Genomic DNA, 16981 nt, shown 5'->3' with positions numbered 1-16981 from the left:
CCGGACAAACCCTATTTGAAATTAAATGCATGCAGACCAAAAAATACACTGTTGAAAAGCGTTAAGTAGTTTTGAACATCATATTTGTTTAGTTTACTTTTTCCTGCAGCTGCCATTTACAGGGATAAAAATGTCTACTTGATTTGAATTCATTATATATTTGCCTGTCCCTAAAAAAATGGACAAACGTGTATTTATGTACTGCTGACCAAGCACAGTGCCTAATTGTTCTTTTTTTGGGGGTGTTTATTGTCATTTGCAATATATTTTAATCGACTTCATGCTAAATTTAGGAAAAAAATAATAATTATCCAATTATTTTACTACTTGTTTCAATAGCCAGTGACTATTCATCCATCCATTTTCTGCACCGCTTATCCTCACTAGGGTCGCTGGAGCCCATTCCAGCTATCTTCGGGCAGTGGGCAGGGGACCCCTTAACTGGTTGCCAGACAGTTGCAGGGCAGACAGACAGACAACTCACTCACTCATTCACACCTCGGGACAATTTTGACCGGCCAATTCACCTGACATGCATGTTTTTGGAATGTGGGAGGAAACCGAAGTGACCGGAGAAAACCCACGCAAGCACAGGGAAAACATGCAAACCCCACACAGGAAGGCTGGTAGCTGGATTTGAACCCATGACCTCAGAACTGTTCTGCAGATGCACTAATCAGTGCCGCCTTAACAAGTGACTAGTCAACGATTAAAATCGACGTTATTGGCATCCCTGAGAATAGAAGAATGCGAAGACCCCTGGAGAAAAGAAATGTTGTTTTAGTCTTCAAGAAGACATGGGGGTGGACTAGACAAGTCATGCAGTTGTAAAGTTCATTTTAAAATCAAGTGTTGAAAAGTTGTCACTGTAAAACTGAATCAAACAATTGTTTTCATTGACGTTCCAAATGAAAACACACACAAATAAGCAACAATTTGATGTGGCTTCCTTTCCTATATTTACAAAGAGAAAGTGAGGACTTTCTACTAAGCAAGCTTAACAGGAAAAAAGACATACGCTTAACACATGTCACACAGTCAACAGGTTTGTAAGAATATCTTTGTTTCCCATTAGAATTGAGATTTCTTTTTCATGGGGACACTACTAAATAATACTCCCATCAATGAGAGTCATCAAATGCACTATTATGTGTTAGTAAAAATTAACAAAACTGTTGTTTGCTTGGCATAAGAGGCATTTTTTTCAGAACTATGTGGACCTGAAGAAAAAACAACTCACAAATTATTCATTCCTGGCTTGGTAAATACTTTGCTATTGGTACTAATTGTGGAGCTCTTAAAAAAGTAAGTTTTGATGCGAGATGCGTGATTTTTATGCATTGGCCAATTTGATTAAAGTGATCAATCTATGTATCCTACCATCAACCTTACTTTTATGCTCGTTCAGTTAAATGTTACTCAATGCCATTTAAAAAAAGCACTACTTCCGCAACAGGACTGTAATATCCTTTTTGACCACACGGTGGAATAACCTACACGTTTGGTAAACACAATACTCCCATTCATAACTTGATGGCACTGCAGATGCACATTTATTAGTTTTAGAATAAACTGGTGTAAATGTATCTGGTATGTACAGAAAGGATCACTCACGTTTTCAATAACAAACGTCCATTCTTTGTCTTCAAACTCCTCAGCATGAGGGTCCTGTAAATGCAAAGATGACTGTTCTGTTATCATTGAATTAAAACTCTCACTTAAATGCACACAAAAATAAAACTACAAAAATACATAAAAATCTTGTTTTTCACAAGTTTGTCACAATAAAACAACAACAATAGTTTATTTCCTTTGATTTGGAAAAAAGCATATAACAGAGCACATGTCTCACTTCTGAACTCACTTCTGAACTTAAAATACAAGTCGAAGAGTTCATGCAAAACCCATTTAATAAAATGGCCATTTCATACACAGACACAATTTGACAAGCAGCAGGATAACCATGTGGTAGTTAAACCCAAACCCAAAAAAATGTACCTTAAAAAGAGTGACAGTGATTTCAATGTTCTCTGGCACAGGCCACACCACTACACCTCGATATGGGTTTTTGATGCCAGGCTGCCAGCTGTGAGACTACGGGTCAGGATAAACACAATCAGCATTTGTTAACAAAAATAAAGTAAAACAGGGGATGGAGCATCCAAGGTTACAAGTTAATTTAGGTATAATTGTGGTGAGGGCAAACCTTGGAGGATTTCCGACGACTTCTGCGCGTCCAAACAACCACCAGTTTGTCTGGTTGCCTGAAATAAAAGACAGAATTGTGTTGAACGGAAAACAAAAATATCAAACAGTGAACTTGAAAATGTATAACTATAGTGTTATACATGACTATTGAGATAAACCAGTGGTCGGCAACTACCAGACCGCAGACCTATACCAGGTCTTGGATCGTTTAGTACTCGGCCACACAGAATAAATAAATACGCATTTTTTTCAGCCAATGTAAAATCCAGGTATGGGTGCTCATAACACCAAAGTTGTAAGGAAGTATACCATTATAACTGATGTCACTGGCAGTGAGAGCACCCGATCCTAGTCTCTAGGATCATAAGTGACAACAACAAAAATAAGTTTTGTCTCATAATCACACAAATTTTACTCACGGTTCCACGTTGACCATCGTTGTTTTGGCTGAACAATCTATTTGAAAACCTATTTGCCCTCTTCCGGATTTTTTTGCATATTTTTCACTCACAAAGATCATCAGACCTATTTTATTATTACACATAGATAACCCAAGTAAATACAAAATGCAGTTTTGAAATGTTAATTCCATTTACTATATTTAGGCACACAAAAACTCAAGACCTATCTGACCCCATGTGAAAAAGTAACCTGACATTTTCCAAGAGTGGAGAAAGCTGGGACAGTGGCAACTCTTCCCAGGAGTGGTTGACCAACTAAGATTACGCCAAAATTGTGACAACGGCTCATTCAAAAGGGTACAAAGGAACCTCGAAAAACATTCAGGGAAATGCAAGCCTCACTGGCCTCAGTTAAGGTCAGTGTTCATGACTTCATTATAAGAAAGACAAGGGCCAAAAATCGCATCCATGGGAAAGTTTCCAAGCGAAAACAACTGCCGTCACACAAAAAACCACGTCTCACATTTGCCAAAAAGCATCTTGATTTTGCTTGAGAATTTGAGAAACATTCTGTGGACTGATGAGTCAAAAATCGAACTTTTTAGAAGGTGTACGCCAGGGGTCGGCAACCTATGTCACAAATATTTAACCAGTGGCACGCGAGCGCACGGTAAAGTAAGTTTAGTGTTCTTGTTTATCTCTCATCTTTTCTTTGATAAATACTTGCTCAGCAACAATCACCTTAAGTCGCCTGGGTCTAAGATTAGACTTCGACTCATTTCACGACTACAACACCAACAACAACATCCCAAAGGACATATGAAGACCACCGGGATCTCCCTGGGTGATCTGCCGACGGAGACGGCGGAGGGAACGTAAGCAAAAACGAGGCTGTTGGGGCGGCCTAGCGGAGAAGCTAAGAAGGCGACCACACCGACAAGAGCTTCAGAGTATTTTCCTGACCAATGCCAGATCCATTGTTCACAAAATCAGGGAACTTGAGCTGCGGATAGATACCAACAGCTTCGTACGAAATTGCAGTATTTTTGTGATCAAGGAGTCTTGGCTTGACCCGCGGATCCAGACGCTTTTTTCACCTGTAGCAACTTTGCTGCTTGCACCGACCTTCTTCCGAGGCATAATTAGGGGTTAAAACACTCCGTTCACCGATATTAAAAAAAAAAGCAAAAAGGAGTGCGCGCTCACGTGACAACAGTTCTTCACAAGGGGTGGGGGCAATCTACACCCGTACGCCGCTCAGCATCACCCCTAGCGTACCGGCGTTTGAACTCCGATTTTTTGAACGAAAAGCGAAGCAAGAATTTCTCAAAATTTTTGGTCGAGAACCGATTTGTTTGAACTGAGAGGCGTTTGAAAACCGCAAATACGGTGCAAACCTTTAAGCAAAGGTTGGCAGAAATAGATCTGTCAAATTTTCTTAGGGGAGGTGGCGTAAGGTGACCATATTTGGCCATGCTCACTCTCAGCATTAGTTTTTTTTTGTGTGTCATGTTTTGATTAATGTATCCAACAATACCTACCTACTAATGTTATTACACTACTTTTTATTGCACTATTATTATAACTTGGACTAATCTCTAAGCACTACGTTGCGAATAACTTTGCTCATCTATTCTGACAGTCTTATCTTTTAGTCCAGCTAGCGGGACGCACGCTACACCGACACGACCGCAACGAAGACTCCGGTAAAAAAAGGAGGTGGGGAACTATGCGTTTACGTGCATAACGCGTAGTGCAATTACAGCAGAATCATTGATACACACTGCTCCCCCGATATAGTGTTTCTAGCTGTATCGTGTAGACCAGGGGTCGGGAACCTTTTGGACTCAAAGAGCCATAAAAGCAAAAAATATTAATTTTATTTTGGGAAAGAGCCACACCATATATTATGAGACAAATTTACAAAATTGCTAAACCCGCACCCCAGACAAAAGCTTAGTCTTCAGCACATTTATTTTTGATGATTTGATAAAAAATATGAAAAGAGAATAATGCCAGAGCCCCTGTCCCAAAATCAACAAACATACCACTTTAAACTTGTCTCTTTCTTGCAATTACTCAAGATTGGTTAAACTCATTTTGACCCTTTTTTTTCATACATATTGGTTTCAAAACCAGATGCAAGCAGTTATTGTGTAAAAACGTCACAACATTCTGCAAATAGGGAGCCTGATGAGCTCACTTTTGGCGCAGATGGCGTAGGGCGAGAGATGGGAGGAGTGCTTGCGCTTTTTGCATGGCTCCACCCATCCCTCCCACTCACCCAATCAAAAGACTAAGTTCTCTTCCGGTGTTTTGGCGTATTTACAGTGTGTTCTGTGGATTCATCATAAGGTATCTGAACACTGAACACGGATCATATAGTGAACTTTTATATAAAGGATTCTTTAGCGTTGTAAAGCCAAAACGAGTTTTTTCCCCCCTTTTTTGTGTGACACCTTGACTGTAAATTGTAGTGAAAAATGTGCGCTATATATACTGCGAAGTAACGTCGGATACTTAGTTTTGGATTGGATTTGCGTGTACCTGAATAGGATGAACAACTCAAGTTTTGAACAAGATGGAGAAATTTTGCATGCAATCAAATTTGTCTCTGAGCCATAGATATTCATAGAAAGAGCCATATATGGCTCGCGAGCCATAGGTTCCCGACCCCTGGTGTAGACCATTCTATCTACCGAGAGAGCTAACTGTTTTCATTGTGATAGCTGTTTACATCCCTCCGGATGCTAACGCTAGCACAGCGCTAAACCTCCTGCTCGCTGCCATCAACAAACAATAGTTTGCACATCCCGTCGGAGCTTTCATTATCGCTGGCGACTTTAATAAGGCATGTTTAAGGACTGTACTTCCAAAATTCTTTCAACATGTGAACTGTGCAACAAGGGCGGGGAAACTTTGGACCGCGTATACAGCAACATCAAAAACGCAAATAATGCTTCCCCCCACCCCCACCTAGTCAATTCCGATCACCTATGTCTGTCCCTCACCCCCTCAAACACCCCCATCCGGAGAAAAACAAAGCCTGTAACAAGGACAACACAAACATGGCCTGAGGGAGCCCTCTCTCAGCTACAGGACTGTTTTCATCAAACTTGCTGGGAGGTATTTCAACACCATGACCTCCAGAAATTGACTGACACTGTTTTATCCTACATTCGATACTGCACGGATGAAGTCACAGTAAATAAAAGAATCAAAGTCTACCCAAACCAAAAACCCTGGCTGTCCAGCGAGGTGCTCACCCTCCTCAAACACCGCACCACCGCCTTCAGGTCTGGAGACAAGGCTCTTTACAGTGTGGCCAGGGCTGACCCGAAGAGAGGCTTTAAGAAAGCAAAGGCAGCCTACACGAGGAGGATCGAGCACCTCTTCGCTGGAAATGACCCGAGGAGGATGTGGCAAGGTCTTCAACACATCACTAACTTCAGAGGCCACAACCTGGCAACTGTTGAGGCTGATGCTTCACTAGCTGCGGACCTTAATCAGTTCTTTGCTCGCTTTGAAGCTGAAAGGCCACAGACAGCCACATCACAACAACCAGCAGCAACACACTCACATTTCAGGAGCATGAAGTCAGGTGTGTGCTGAAAACTATAAACCCCAGGAAGACAGCTGGCCCGGATGGAGTACCAGGGAGGGTACTCAGGGACTGTTCCGATGCACTGGATGGGGTCTTCACCACCATCTTCAACCGGTCCCTGTCACAGGCGACCGTCCCACATTGCCTCAAAACCTCCACCATCATTCCCATCCCCAAAAAGTCAGCAGTGGAAAGCCTCAACGACTACAGGCCTGTCACTCTTACGCCTGTGGTCATAAAGTGCTTCGAGAGGTTAGTGTCCCAGTACATCAAAAACTCCCTGCCACTCACACTGGACCACCACCAGTTTGCCTACAGGGCAAACCGCTCCACTGACGACGCCATAAACACAGCACTTCACACCGTGCTGAAACACCTGGACCACCGGGGGAGCTACGTCAGAATGCTCTTTCTGGACTTCAGCTCAGCCTTCAACACCATTATCCCGGAGATCCTGGTGGAGAAACTCACACACCTAGGACTCTCTCCCTCCATCTGCCACTGAATAATAGACTTCCTCTCAAACCGCCCACAGTCCATAAAACTCGGTAACCACGTCTCTCCCACCCTAACTGAACACTGGCTCCTCTCAAGGTTGTGCACTGAGCCCCCTGCTTTTTACCCTCTACACCTCCGACTGCTCACCGACCCACCCCACAAACACAATCATTAAGTTCGCCGACGATACCACCTTGATCGGCCTCATCTCTGAAGGGGACGAGGCGGCGTACAGGGATGAGGTGGAGTCACTGTCTACGTGGTGTTCGGAAAACCACCTCATACTGAACACCACAAAAACAAAAGAACTGATAGTGGACTTCAGAAGAAATGGCAGGAATCCAGCACCACTCATCATAAAAGGAGACTGTGTAGAGAGAGTCCACTCCTTCAAATTTCTGGGTGTGCACATCTCCGACGACCTCTCCTGGGCCCCTAACACCAGAGCGGTGGTAGGGAAGGCCCAGCAGCGACTGCATTTCCTGAGAGTGCTCAGGAAAAATCATCTAAAACAGCAGCTGCAGGTGTCCTTTTACAAAGCCACAGTGGAGAGCATTCTAACATACTGCATTACGGTGTGGTATGCTGGGTGCACAGCAGCAGACAGGAAAATGCTCCAGAGGGTCATCAAAACAGCCCAGAAAATCGTCGGTTGCTCTCTGCACAGTCTGGAGGACATTGCCTGCTCTCGCTACCTCAGCAGAGCAGAAAACATCATCAAGGACTTTTCTCACCCCGGCCACCACCTCTTCGACCTGCTGCCTTCCGGCAAGCGCTACAGGTCACACAAAACAAAAACAAACAGACTCAGACAGTTTCTTCCCCAGAGCCATTACCACCCTAAACAGACACCGCACAAAAAAACTGAAAAACTCTTGCAAAAACACTACCTCATACGAACGTAAAATGGTACTCATGTCTATGTTTCTTGCACATGTTGACTGCACTATGTTTACTGCTCTCACCTTGCACAATGTTGACTATTTTTTTGCACTATGATGACTTTTTTTGCACCAAATGCATATGTTGACTATTTTTTGCACTATGATGACTATTTTTGCAACATAATTGCACAAACCCTTACGATACCAAACTGTATTACGATACCAAACTGTATTTAACATCCTACATGCCGACATTTCTTGTGTAAATATTGTGTAAATTATAACTATATACCTCCTGTATCCTCCTTGTTTTATAACCTTATCTTCTCTGTTCCTTTATCTTCTTGGCTTTTTTACCTCACTGTGAATGTGTGAACTGGAGTGTCATGCCCAATTTCGTTGTCACAATATGTTAACCCATTTTGTAACAATGACAATAAAGGTATATTCTCTATTCTTTTCTAATGATTTTTTTTTAATGCGCATTTTTACCTGAAATTTAGACATTTTCATAGCGCGCTGTGTTGTTTAGCGGCTTTAAGGTGAGAACATGTCTGCGCGGTGCCTCGCAGAGGAGAGATCTGTGTTATAACCCTCCCACAGAAACAACGGCGCACGATAAATGAACGAATCTCCTTTTCAGCCAGCGTGGACAGTTGACTGGGGATTTTTCTGCAAAAAATGACTGTGCTGTTTGTGCATTATGCCTCGAGAGCATTGTACTTCACACGTCAAGTGTTAAACGTCATTACGAGACGAAACATGAACATGAATTCAAGAAACATTAAAACGCGCTGTGTCCAGGTAGGGCGTAGTGCCTAAATCTGACTCACCTTCAAAATCCTCCCCCCCTCGCGTGAACGCGCATTCTGCTGCGCTTCCGACAAAAGCGATCATATTCTATATAATAAGTTTATTAAAACACTAAAGCGAGCGAACTGAAATAATAAATTAATTAACACGTTTATTAAAACAATAAAGCGCGATCGTATTCTACAAAATGCGTTTGTTAACGCGGATGCAAAAATCACCAACACCGGAGACAAATCAATGTACACTATGATATCCACGATCACAACTAATTGTACACAAATAGCCTTTATTTGATGTACTATAATAGCCATATGTAATGTATTTTATTGTGAATGAAACCCTGGTTGAGTTGGATCCCGCAGTCCAAACAAATCGGGTTTTTTATTTTATTTAAAATCGGACTTCCCTGCCTATACTGTTTGCAAAGTAAGACACACTTTAAACCTATTATGTTTTTTTTGGCTTTGGGATCCAACTACAGAGGAATACCTCCACTTTGTGATGTGTTACTGAATAGGTGTTCGACAAATCTAGTTCGTTTTATTACTACTACTATTATAAATAATAATGGTAATATTATGAAAAACGTTCTGAAGCTCTTCAAAATCACTGTGTTGACATATTTATGTCACAGAAGGTTCCCCTAGAAGTCAACAGTAAGTATCTCAAACAGAGTCCATTTTAGCAGGGGAGTCATATTTTGGCAGGTAAAATCAATTTATATCCATTTTATATATTGGGACTGGTGTAAAATTACAGCTCTGTTGGATATAAAAAAAATGATTGTACGAGTCATTAATCTTGGTGTGGCACACTGATTTACAAGGAAATTTGTAAGTGGCACTCCACACCCAAAAGGTTGCAGACCCCTGGTGTACGCTGTGCAGCCTGTTATATCTGGCGTTAAAACGGCACTACGGCACAACTTCTGACAAAAAGAACATGATCCCAACAGTAAAGCATAGACCAAGACAATTTAATATGGTTGACAGAATTATGAATTCTGGTGTTTACCGGAAAATCCTGAAGGAGAATTTCCCGCCATCATCTCTTGACCTCAATCTCAAGCTCTTTTGGATCATGCACCAGGATAACGATTTAAAACCCACAAGCAAGTCCACCTATGAATGGCTCAAAAAAAAAAAAATGAAGGCCATGTCAATATCTGGATTTAAATCCAATAGAGATAATGTGGTGTGAACTTAAACGGGCAGTTCATGCTAATAAACCCACCAATATGGTATATTTGAAACAAGGTTGCAAAGAAGGGGGCCAAAACTCAGCATTGTGAAAGACTCCATCCATCCATCACATCCATGGATGGATGATTTCTGTTATTGCTGTAAAAGGTGGCCCAACTGGCATTGTATTGTCTCATCTCATCTCATCTCATTAGCTCTACCGCTTATCCTCAGTAGGGTCGCGGGGGTGCTGGAGCCCATCCCAGCAATCATCGGGCAGTGGGCAGGGGACACCCTGAACTGGTTGCCAGCCAATCGCAGGGCACACGGGGACAGACAACTCACTCGCTCATTCACACCTAGGGACAATTTGGACCGGCCAATTCACCTGAAATGCATGTTTTTTGGAATGTGGGAGGAAACCGGAGTGCCCGGAGGAAACCCACGCAAGCACGGGGAGAACATACAAACTCCGCACAGGAAGTCTGGAGCTGGATTTGAACCCACGCAGGAGGTTCCCATGACATGAACTGTGCCGCACATGCGCTAACCACTGCGCCGCCGTGCTGCCCGCATTGTATTGTATTGTATTTATTCAGCCAGTATAAACCATAAAAATGAAATCATTTGACACGCGAACCTCTCAACGTGACGCGTAGCCTTCGATCGGCGCCGGGTTGGTTTTTTTTTTGCCGTGTTGGGAGTCATTAGGTTAAGGGGGAATTACTTTTTCAAAAAGGTTTAGATTATTTTGTGTGTGCACTAACAAATAGAATCAACATTTCAAAATTGCATTTTGTATTTCCTTGGGTTGTCTCTGTCTGATATTGAAACTGGTTTGGTGATCTGAATCCTTTGTGAGCAAGAAATGTGCAAAAAACACAGAAAACATGAACGGGGTGAATACTTTTTCAAAGCACTCTATTTTGCAATAGTTCGTACAGATGTAAAGTTTATGCACTTTATATTTGCAAACAAATTATCAAATTGTCTCATTGCACATTATTGTATTGTTGAAGTTTTTACCATCCAAAGAAGGAAATTTAAGTTTAATAAGACGACAGTGCGGTCACGTCCTTTCTCTGGTAGTTTAGCTGTTTGTCATATTGATGACACTACAACCTTCTTTAAACAAGTCTCAAAGGGCTTTACATGCCCAGTTAACAATGAAACAACATTATATTCAATTCACATGTCAACGTTTACATGTTAACTATATTGAAATAAAACACCAAAATACAGGAAACATTTGCTGACATTGGTATATTACCTCCCAGTTAACGTATAAAATAATGTCCTATAATCATATCTTCAATAAGTGAAAAAAAGGCCTCCTTGTTTCTTTTGAATCACAGCAAAATAGCAGGCACTTAATGAAGTTGTGAAAAATGTAAGACCTTTTCCAATTCAATGCAACATTTCAATATAAAACAAGTATGAAGAAGTATTATTAAGGCATTGATTTCTTTAGCTGCCGATTACTTCCTGGAAGGAATGTCAATCATGAAGCCGGGCCTCTATCTCTCGCTGATTTTCCTCTGTGGAGGATCTGCACAGTATACACACTACCCTGACAAGTTTGGAAGGGCGATTTTTGCCATCTCCGACAACGAACACCTTGAATGCGAGGTAGTTGGAATAGAGTCCATGCTGTGCATTTCTAAGCCAAAGAGCGCACGTCAGCGCCAGGCTGTTTGTTGTCGGAGATGGCAAAAATCAGCTTTGCGAGGTCATCAGGGTAGTGTGCATGTTGCACACTTCAGCGCCAAAGTGCGCACCTCGGCGTCGGGCTGTTTGTTATCGGACACGGCAAAAATCACCCTTGCGAGGTTGTCAAGGTATAACGTGCATGCTCCGCACCTTGGCGCCGGGCTTTTCGTTGTAAGAGACAGACAAAATCACCTTTCCTTCCCAAAAATAAAGTGTGAAAATTCAGGGGTTTTTTTTGGGTTTGGTCGCTCAAATCAAGTTAATCTATCAGGTTTAGGGTTTTATACTCTCAGGCGGGTCGGGCTGTGCTGTATTTTTTAGGCCTGATCTTACCTCGATCTGAATGACATTCAAGTGGAAGACAATAGAGAGGGAAGGAAAGGTGACACCTCTTTTAAGCCACGAAGGTAATTTATTGTCTTGGGCTACATGACCTGAGAGATCACCTGGGACTGAAAAAAGGGTAACAATTAAGGCCAGAGCAAATTTTAAAAGACAGAATCTCCAGGTTTAAGTATTTCGTAAACAGAAAAGGAGAACTCAGATATTGTCTGTAGATTTGACAACTATTTCATTATTTTGATTATAAAATGTAATATAAACTAATGAAAGACATTGCAGTCTTGCAATACCGCATAAAGGACTAATCTCACCCTGGCCACCACCTTTTTTGACCTGCTGCCCTCTGGTAGGTGCAACAGGTCCCTTAAGACTAGGACTAACAGTGTCAGAGACAGTTTCTTCCCAAGGGGCATCACCACCCTAAACAAGAGCACAAAAAAAAAGATTGCCTGCTGTATGTAAAGAATAGGTTTTCTAATCTTATTTATTGTCTTATTTTGAAATTTTGTTGCTGCTAAATTGCATTGCACTCATTTTTTCATTATATTATTGTTCTGATGCACTTACAACTTGGGTCAGCCTCCAAGCAATACCTTTTCTGTTTCAAAATATGTTCACAATGATGTTATGAATGATAAAGATAATTATAATACTAATAATTTAAACATAATTCAACAAATAATCCAAATCTGCAATCATTTCCAAGATCGGCACATTTTTTCGTACTTAAACCATAAGACAAATATGTTACCATGAAAATTGACCTCGTATATCACATGGATCATGCAGGTTTTTTTTCATGATCTGTTGTCTCCAACGTGTTCTCTAAAACACTAGTGTGCCATGAGGCCTTGTCTAATATGCCTCAGGAAATTTTATCAATGGAAAAAGAGCATTCCATTGTTCAGTATGTTTTCTTTCTTACAGCCGTGTAACCGTAACATTCATCCATACTAGTTGGCAGCAGCTGGGTACAATATATACAGGACTGTCTCAGAAAATTAGAATATTGTGATAAAGTTCTTTATTTTCTGTAATGCAATTAAAAAAAACAAAAATGTCATACATTCTGGATTCATTACACATCAACTGAACTATTTCAAGCCTTTTATTATTTTAATATTGCTGAATTTGGCTTACAGCTTAAGAAAACTCAAAAATCCTATCTCAAAATATTAGAATATCATGAAAAAGTATACAAGTAGGCTATTCAACTAATCACCTGAATCATCTAATTAACTCGAAACACCTTGCGAGGGTTTCCTGAGCCTTAAAAACACTCAGCTTGGTTCAGTAAACTAAATCACAAGTATGGGGAAGACTGCTGATCTGACTGCTGTCCAGAGGACCATCATTGATACCCTCCATCAGGAGGGTAAGACACAAAAAGAAATTTCTCAAAGAGCAGGCTGTTCACAGAGTGCAGTTTCAAAGCATATCCACAAAAAGTCTGTTGGAAGGGAAAAATGTGGCCGGAAACGCTGCACAACCAAGAGAGATGACCGCAGCCTTAACAAAATTGTGAAGAAGAGCCGCTTCCACAATTTGGGGGAGCTTCAAAGACAGTGGGCTGAAGCTGGAGTCCAGGTATCAAAAGCCACAGTTCACAGACGTGTCCGGGAAATGGGCTACAATAGCCGTATTCCCATGGTCAAGCCACTTCTGAACTCAAGACAACGGAAGAAGCGTCTGACTTGGGCTATGGAGAAGAAGCACTGGACAGTTGCAGAGTGGTCCAAAGTCCTCTTTTCAGACGAAAGCAAGTTTTGCATTTCATTTGGAAGTCAAGGCGCCAGAGTCTGGAGAAAGGCTGGAGAGGAGCAAAATCCAAGTTGCTTGAAATCCAGTGTGAAGTTCCCACAGTCAGCAATGGTTTGGGGAGCCATGTCAGCTGCTGGTGTTGGTCCACTGTGTTTCATCAAGTCCAGAGTAAATGCAACTGTGTACCAAGAGATTTTAGAGCACTACATGCTTCCATCTGCTGAAAAGCTCTATGGAGATGAGGATTTCATTTTCCAGCATGATCTGGCACCTGCCCACAGTGCCAAAACCACCAGTAACTGGTGCACTGACCATGGCATCACTGTCCTTGATTAGCCTGCTAATTCCCCTGACCTGAACCCCATCGAGAATTTGTGGGGTATAGTTAAGAAGAAGATGAAAGACACCAGACCTACAAATGCAACTGAGCTGAAGGCCGCTATCGAAGCATCCTGGGCATCAATAACACCTCAGCAATGCCACAGGCTGATTGCCTCCATGCCACGCCGGATTGATGCAGTAATCCGTGCAAAAGGATTCCCAACCAAGTACTGAGTGCATCAATGGACATTTTCAAATGTTTGATTTAGTTTTGCTGTTATAAAATTATTTTTTTACTTGGTCTGAGGAAGTATTCTAATATTTTGAGATGGGATTTTTTAGTTTTTTTCCGCTGTAAGCCAAAATCAGCAATATTCAAATAATAAAAGGCTTGAAATAGTTCAGTTGATGTGTAATGAATCCAGAATGTATGACATTTTTGTTTTTTTAATTGCATTACAGAAAATAAAGAACTTTATCACAATATTCTAATTTACTGAGACAGTCCTGTATACAGTGGTACCCCGGTCCTCAACCGCCTAAATGCTCAACCAAATCAGTCTTCAACCAAAAAATGTGCACAAAAAATGTTTCGATGCTTGACACGGAATTCGTTGCCCAACCGAAAATCTCATCTCATCTCATTAGCCGTACCGCTTATCCTTATTAGGGTCGCGGGGGGGCTGGAGCCCATCCCAGCCATCTCCGGGCAGTGGGCAGGGGACACCCTGAACTGGTTGCCAGCCAATCGCAGGGCACACAGGGACAGACAACTCATTCGCTCATTCACACCTAGGGACAATTTGGACCGGCCAATTCCCCTGAAATGCATGTCTTTGGAATGTGGGAGGAAACCGGAGTGCCCGGAGGAAACCCACGCAAGCACGGGGAGAACATACAAACTCCGCACAGGAAGTCTGGAGCTGGATTTGAACCCACGACAGGTTCCCATGACATGAACTGTGCCGCACAAGCGCTAACCACTGCGCCGCCGTGCTGCCTCCAACCGAAAATAGCAGAGTCAAAATAGCCGAAAATAACCAAAAATAGTCAAATCGAATGAGATTTGGCGCGTAACGAGTGGAACCGAATGGAGCCGAATAAAGCAGAGATGCACTCGGCGGCGTGAGTTAGCCTAGCTTTAGCGCCACTTCTATCCGGACCGTCGATGAGTGTAGGGCAACGCCATTTTCGAAGTCATTTTTTTCTTAGTTTGTGCTTTTACGTTGCTTTTGAACATGGGTCCCAAGAACAACAGCGATAAAGGAAAACAGTGAGGCAAACTATTAGACTGCAAAAGGAAATAATCGCGAAGTATGAAAATGGTTTTAGAGTGTCCGATCTCGCCTTGCAATATGGCATTGCAAAGTCGACCATTTCGACTTTTATATAACATAAAAAAGCGATAAAGAAAGCTAATGTTCAATGGAAGTGACAGCGGTTACCTAGCAAAGTACTCAGATAATCAAGGAAATTGAAAAGTTGCTTCTAATTTTTATCAAAAACAAGGAGTTGGCGGGGGATAGCATTAGTGAAGCTTTTATTGGCGAAAAAGTGCTTGCCGTTTCAAACATCCATTCCTGAATGCCATCACACCACTGTTCAAAGGTATGTAACCGATACAAAATAGTTTATATTTCTTATTTTTTATGTTTATTATATAGTATGTACAAATTTATGGTCGTTAATGTTGTTTGGATACCTGTTTTCTTAATATTTTAGGTTTTTTTTTTTTAATGGATGGAACGGACTAAAATACTTACCATTGTTTCCTATGGGGAAACAAATTTCGGAACTACAGTGCATCCGGAAAGTATTCACAGCGCTTCACTTTTTCCACATTTTGTTATGTTACAGCCTCATTCCAAATTGTATTAATTTAATCTCTTATCTCAAAATTCTACACAAAATACTTCATTATGACAATGTAAAAAAGTTTTTTTTTTTTACTTTTTTTGAATTTATTAAAAATAGAAAACTAAGAAATCACATTTACATAAGTATTCACAGCCTTTGCTTAATACTTTGTTGATCCACCTTTGGCAGCAAAAACAGCCTCAAGTCTTTTTGAATATGATCCCACAAGTTTAGCGCACCTATCTTTAGGCAGTTTTACCCATTCTTCTTTGCAATAAGTCTCAAGCTCAATCAGGTTGGATGGGAGACGTTTGCGCACAGCCATTTTCAGATCTCTCCAGAGATGTTCAATCGGATTCAAGTCTGGACTCTGGCTGGGCCACTCCAGGACATTCGCGGAGTGGTTCTGAAGCCAATCTTTTGAGATCTTGGCTGTGTGCTTTGGGTCATTGTCCTGCTGAAAAATGAACCTTCGCCCCAGCCTGAGGTCAAGAGCGCTCTGGAGCAGGTTTTCATCCAGGATATCTCTATATATTGCTGAATTAATTTTTCCTTCTATCCTGACTAGTCTGCCAGTTCCTGCTGCTGGAAAACATCCCCACAGCATGATGCTGCCACCACCATGCTTCACTGTAGGGATGGTATTGGCCTGGTGATGAGCGGTGCCTGGTTTTCTCCAAACATGGCGCCTGGCATTCACACCAAAGAGTTCAATCTTTGTCTCATCAGACCAGAGAATTTTGTTTCTCATGATCTGAGAGTCATTCAGGTGCTTTTTGGCAAATTCCAGACGGGCTTCCATGTTCCATTACTAAGAAGTGGCTTTCGTCTGGCCACTCTACCATACAGGCCTGATACGTGGATTGCTGCAGAGATGGTTGTCCTTCTGGAAGGCTCTCCTCTCTCCACAGAGGAACGCTGGAGCTCTGACAGAGTGACCATCGGGTTCTTGGTCACCTCCCAGACTAAGGCCCTTCTTCCCTGATCACTCAGTTTAGAAGGCCGGCCAGCTCTAGGAAGAGTCCTGGTGGTTCCAAATGTCTTCCATTTACGAATAATGGAGGCCACTGTGCTCATTGGGACTTTCAAAGCAGCAGAAATTTTCCTGTATCCTTCCCCAGATTTGTGCCTCAAGACAATCCTGTCTCGCAGGTCTACAGACAGTTCTTTTGACTTCATGCTTGGTGTTTGTGCTCTGACATGCACACTCAACTGTGGGACCTTATATAGACAGGTGATTGCCTTTCCAAATCATGTCCAATCAACTGAATTTACTGCAGGTGGACTCCAATTAAGCTGTAGAAAGATCTCAAGGATGATCAGTGGAAAAAAGATGCACCTGAGCTCAATTTTGAGCTTCATGGCAAAGGCTGCGAATACTTATGTAAATGTGATTTCATA

General features: G+C 41.9%; 1 protein-coding gene across 5 annotated transcripts in view; it reads right to left on the bottom strand.

Moving 5' to 3' along the window:
• Positions 1-16981, bottom strand: part of ehbp1 (EH domain binding protein 1) — a 278859-nt gene that overhangs the window by 255153 nt on the left and 6725 nt on the right. For all 5 annotated transcript variants that reach the window (XM_088351022.1, XM_088351026.1, XM_088351024.1 and 2 more), the window contains exons 3-5: positions 2207-2264; positions 1999-2094; positions 1615-1668 (exon numbers count right to left, since the gene is read on the bottom strand). In XM_088351022.1, the coding sequence (XP_088207148.1) occupies positions 1615-1668; positions 1999-2094; positions 2207-2264 (208 nt within the window). The remainder of the gene's footprint in view (positions 1-1614; positions 1669-1998; positions 2095-2206; positions 2265-16981) is intronic.

The sequence above is a fragment of the Urocampus carinirostris genome, chromosome 13 (assembly GCF_059441175.1).
Source record: "Urocampus carinirostris isolate Australia breed hairy pipefish chromosome 13, RoL_Ucar_1.0, whole genome shotgun sequence".
In the NCBI taxonomy this organism is placed as follows: domain Eukaryota; kingdom Metazoa; phylum Chordata; class Actinopteri; order Syngnathiformes; family Syngnathidae; genus Urocampus; species Urocampus carinirostris.
This window is presented reverse-complemented; position numbering and strand designations above follow the sequence as displayed.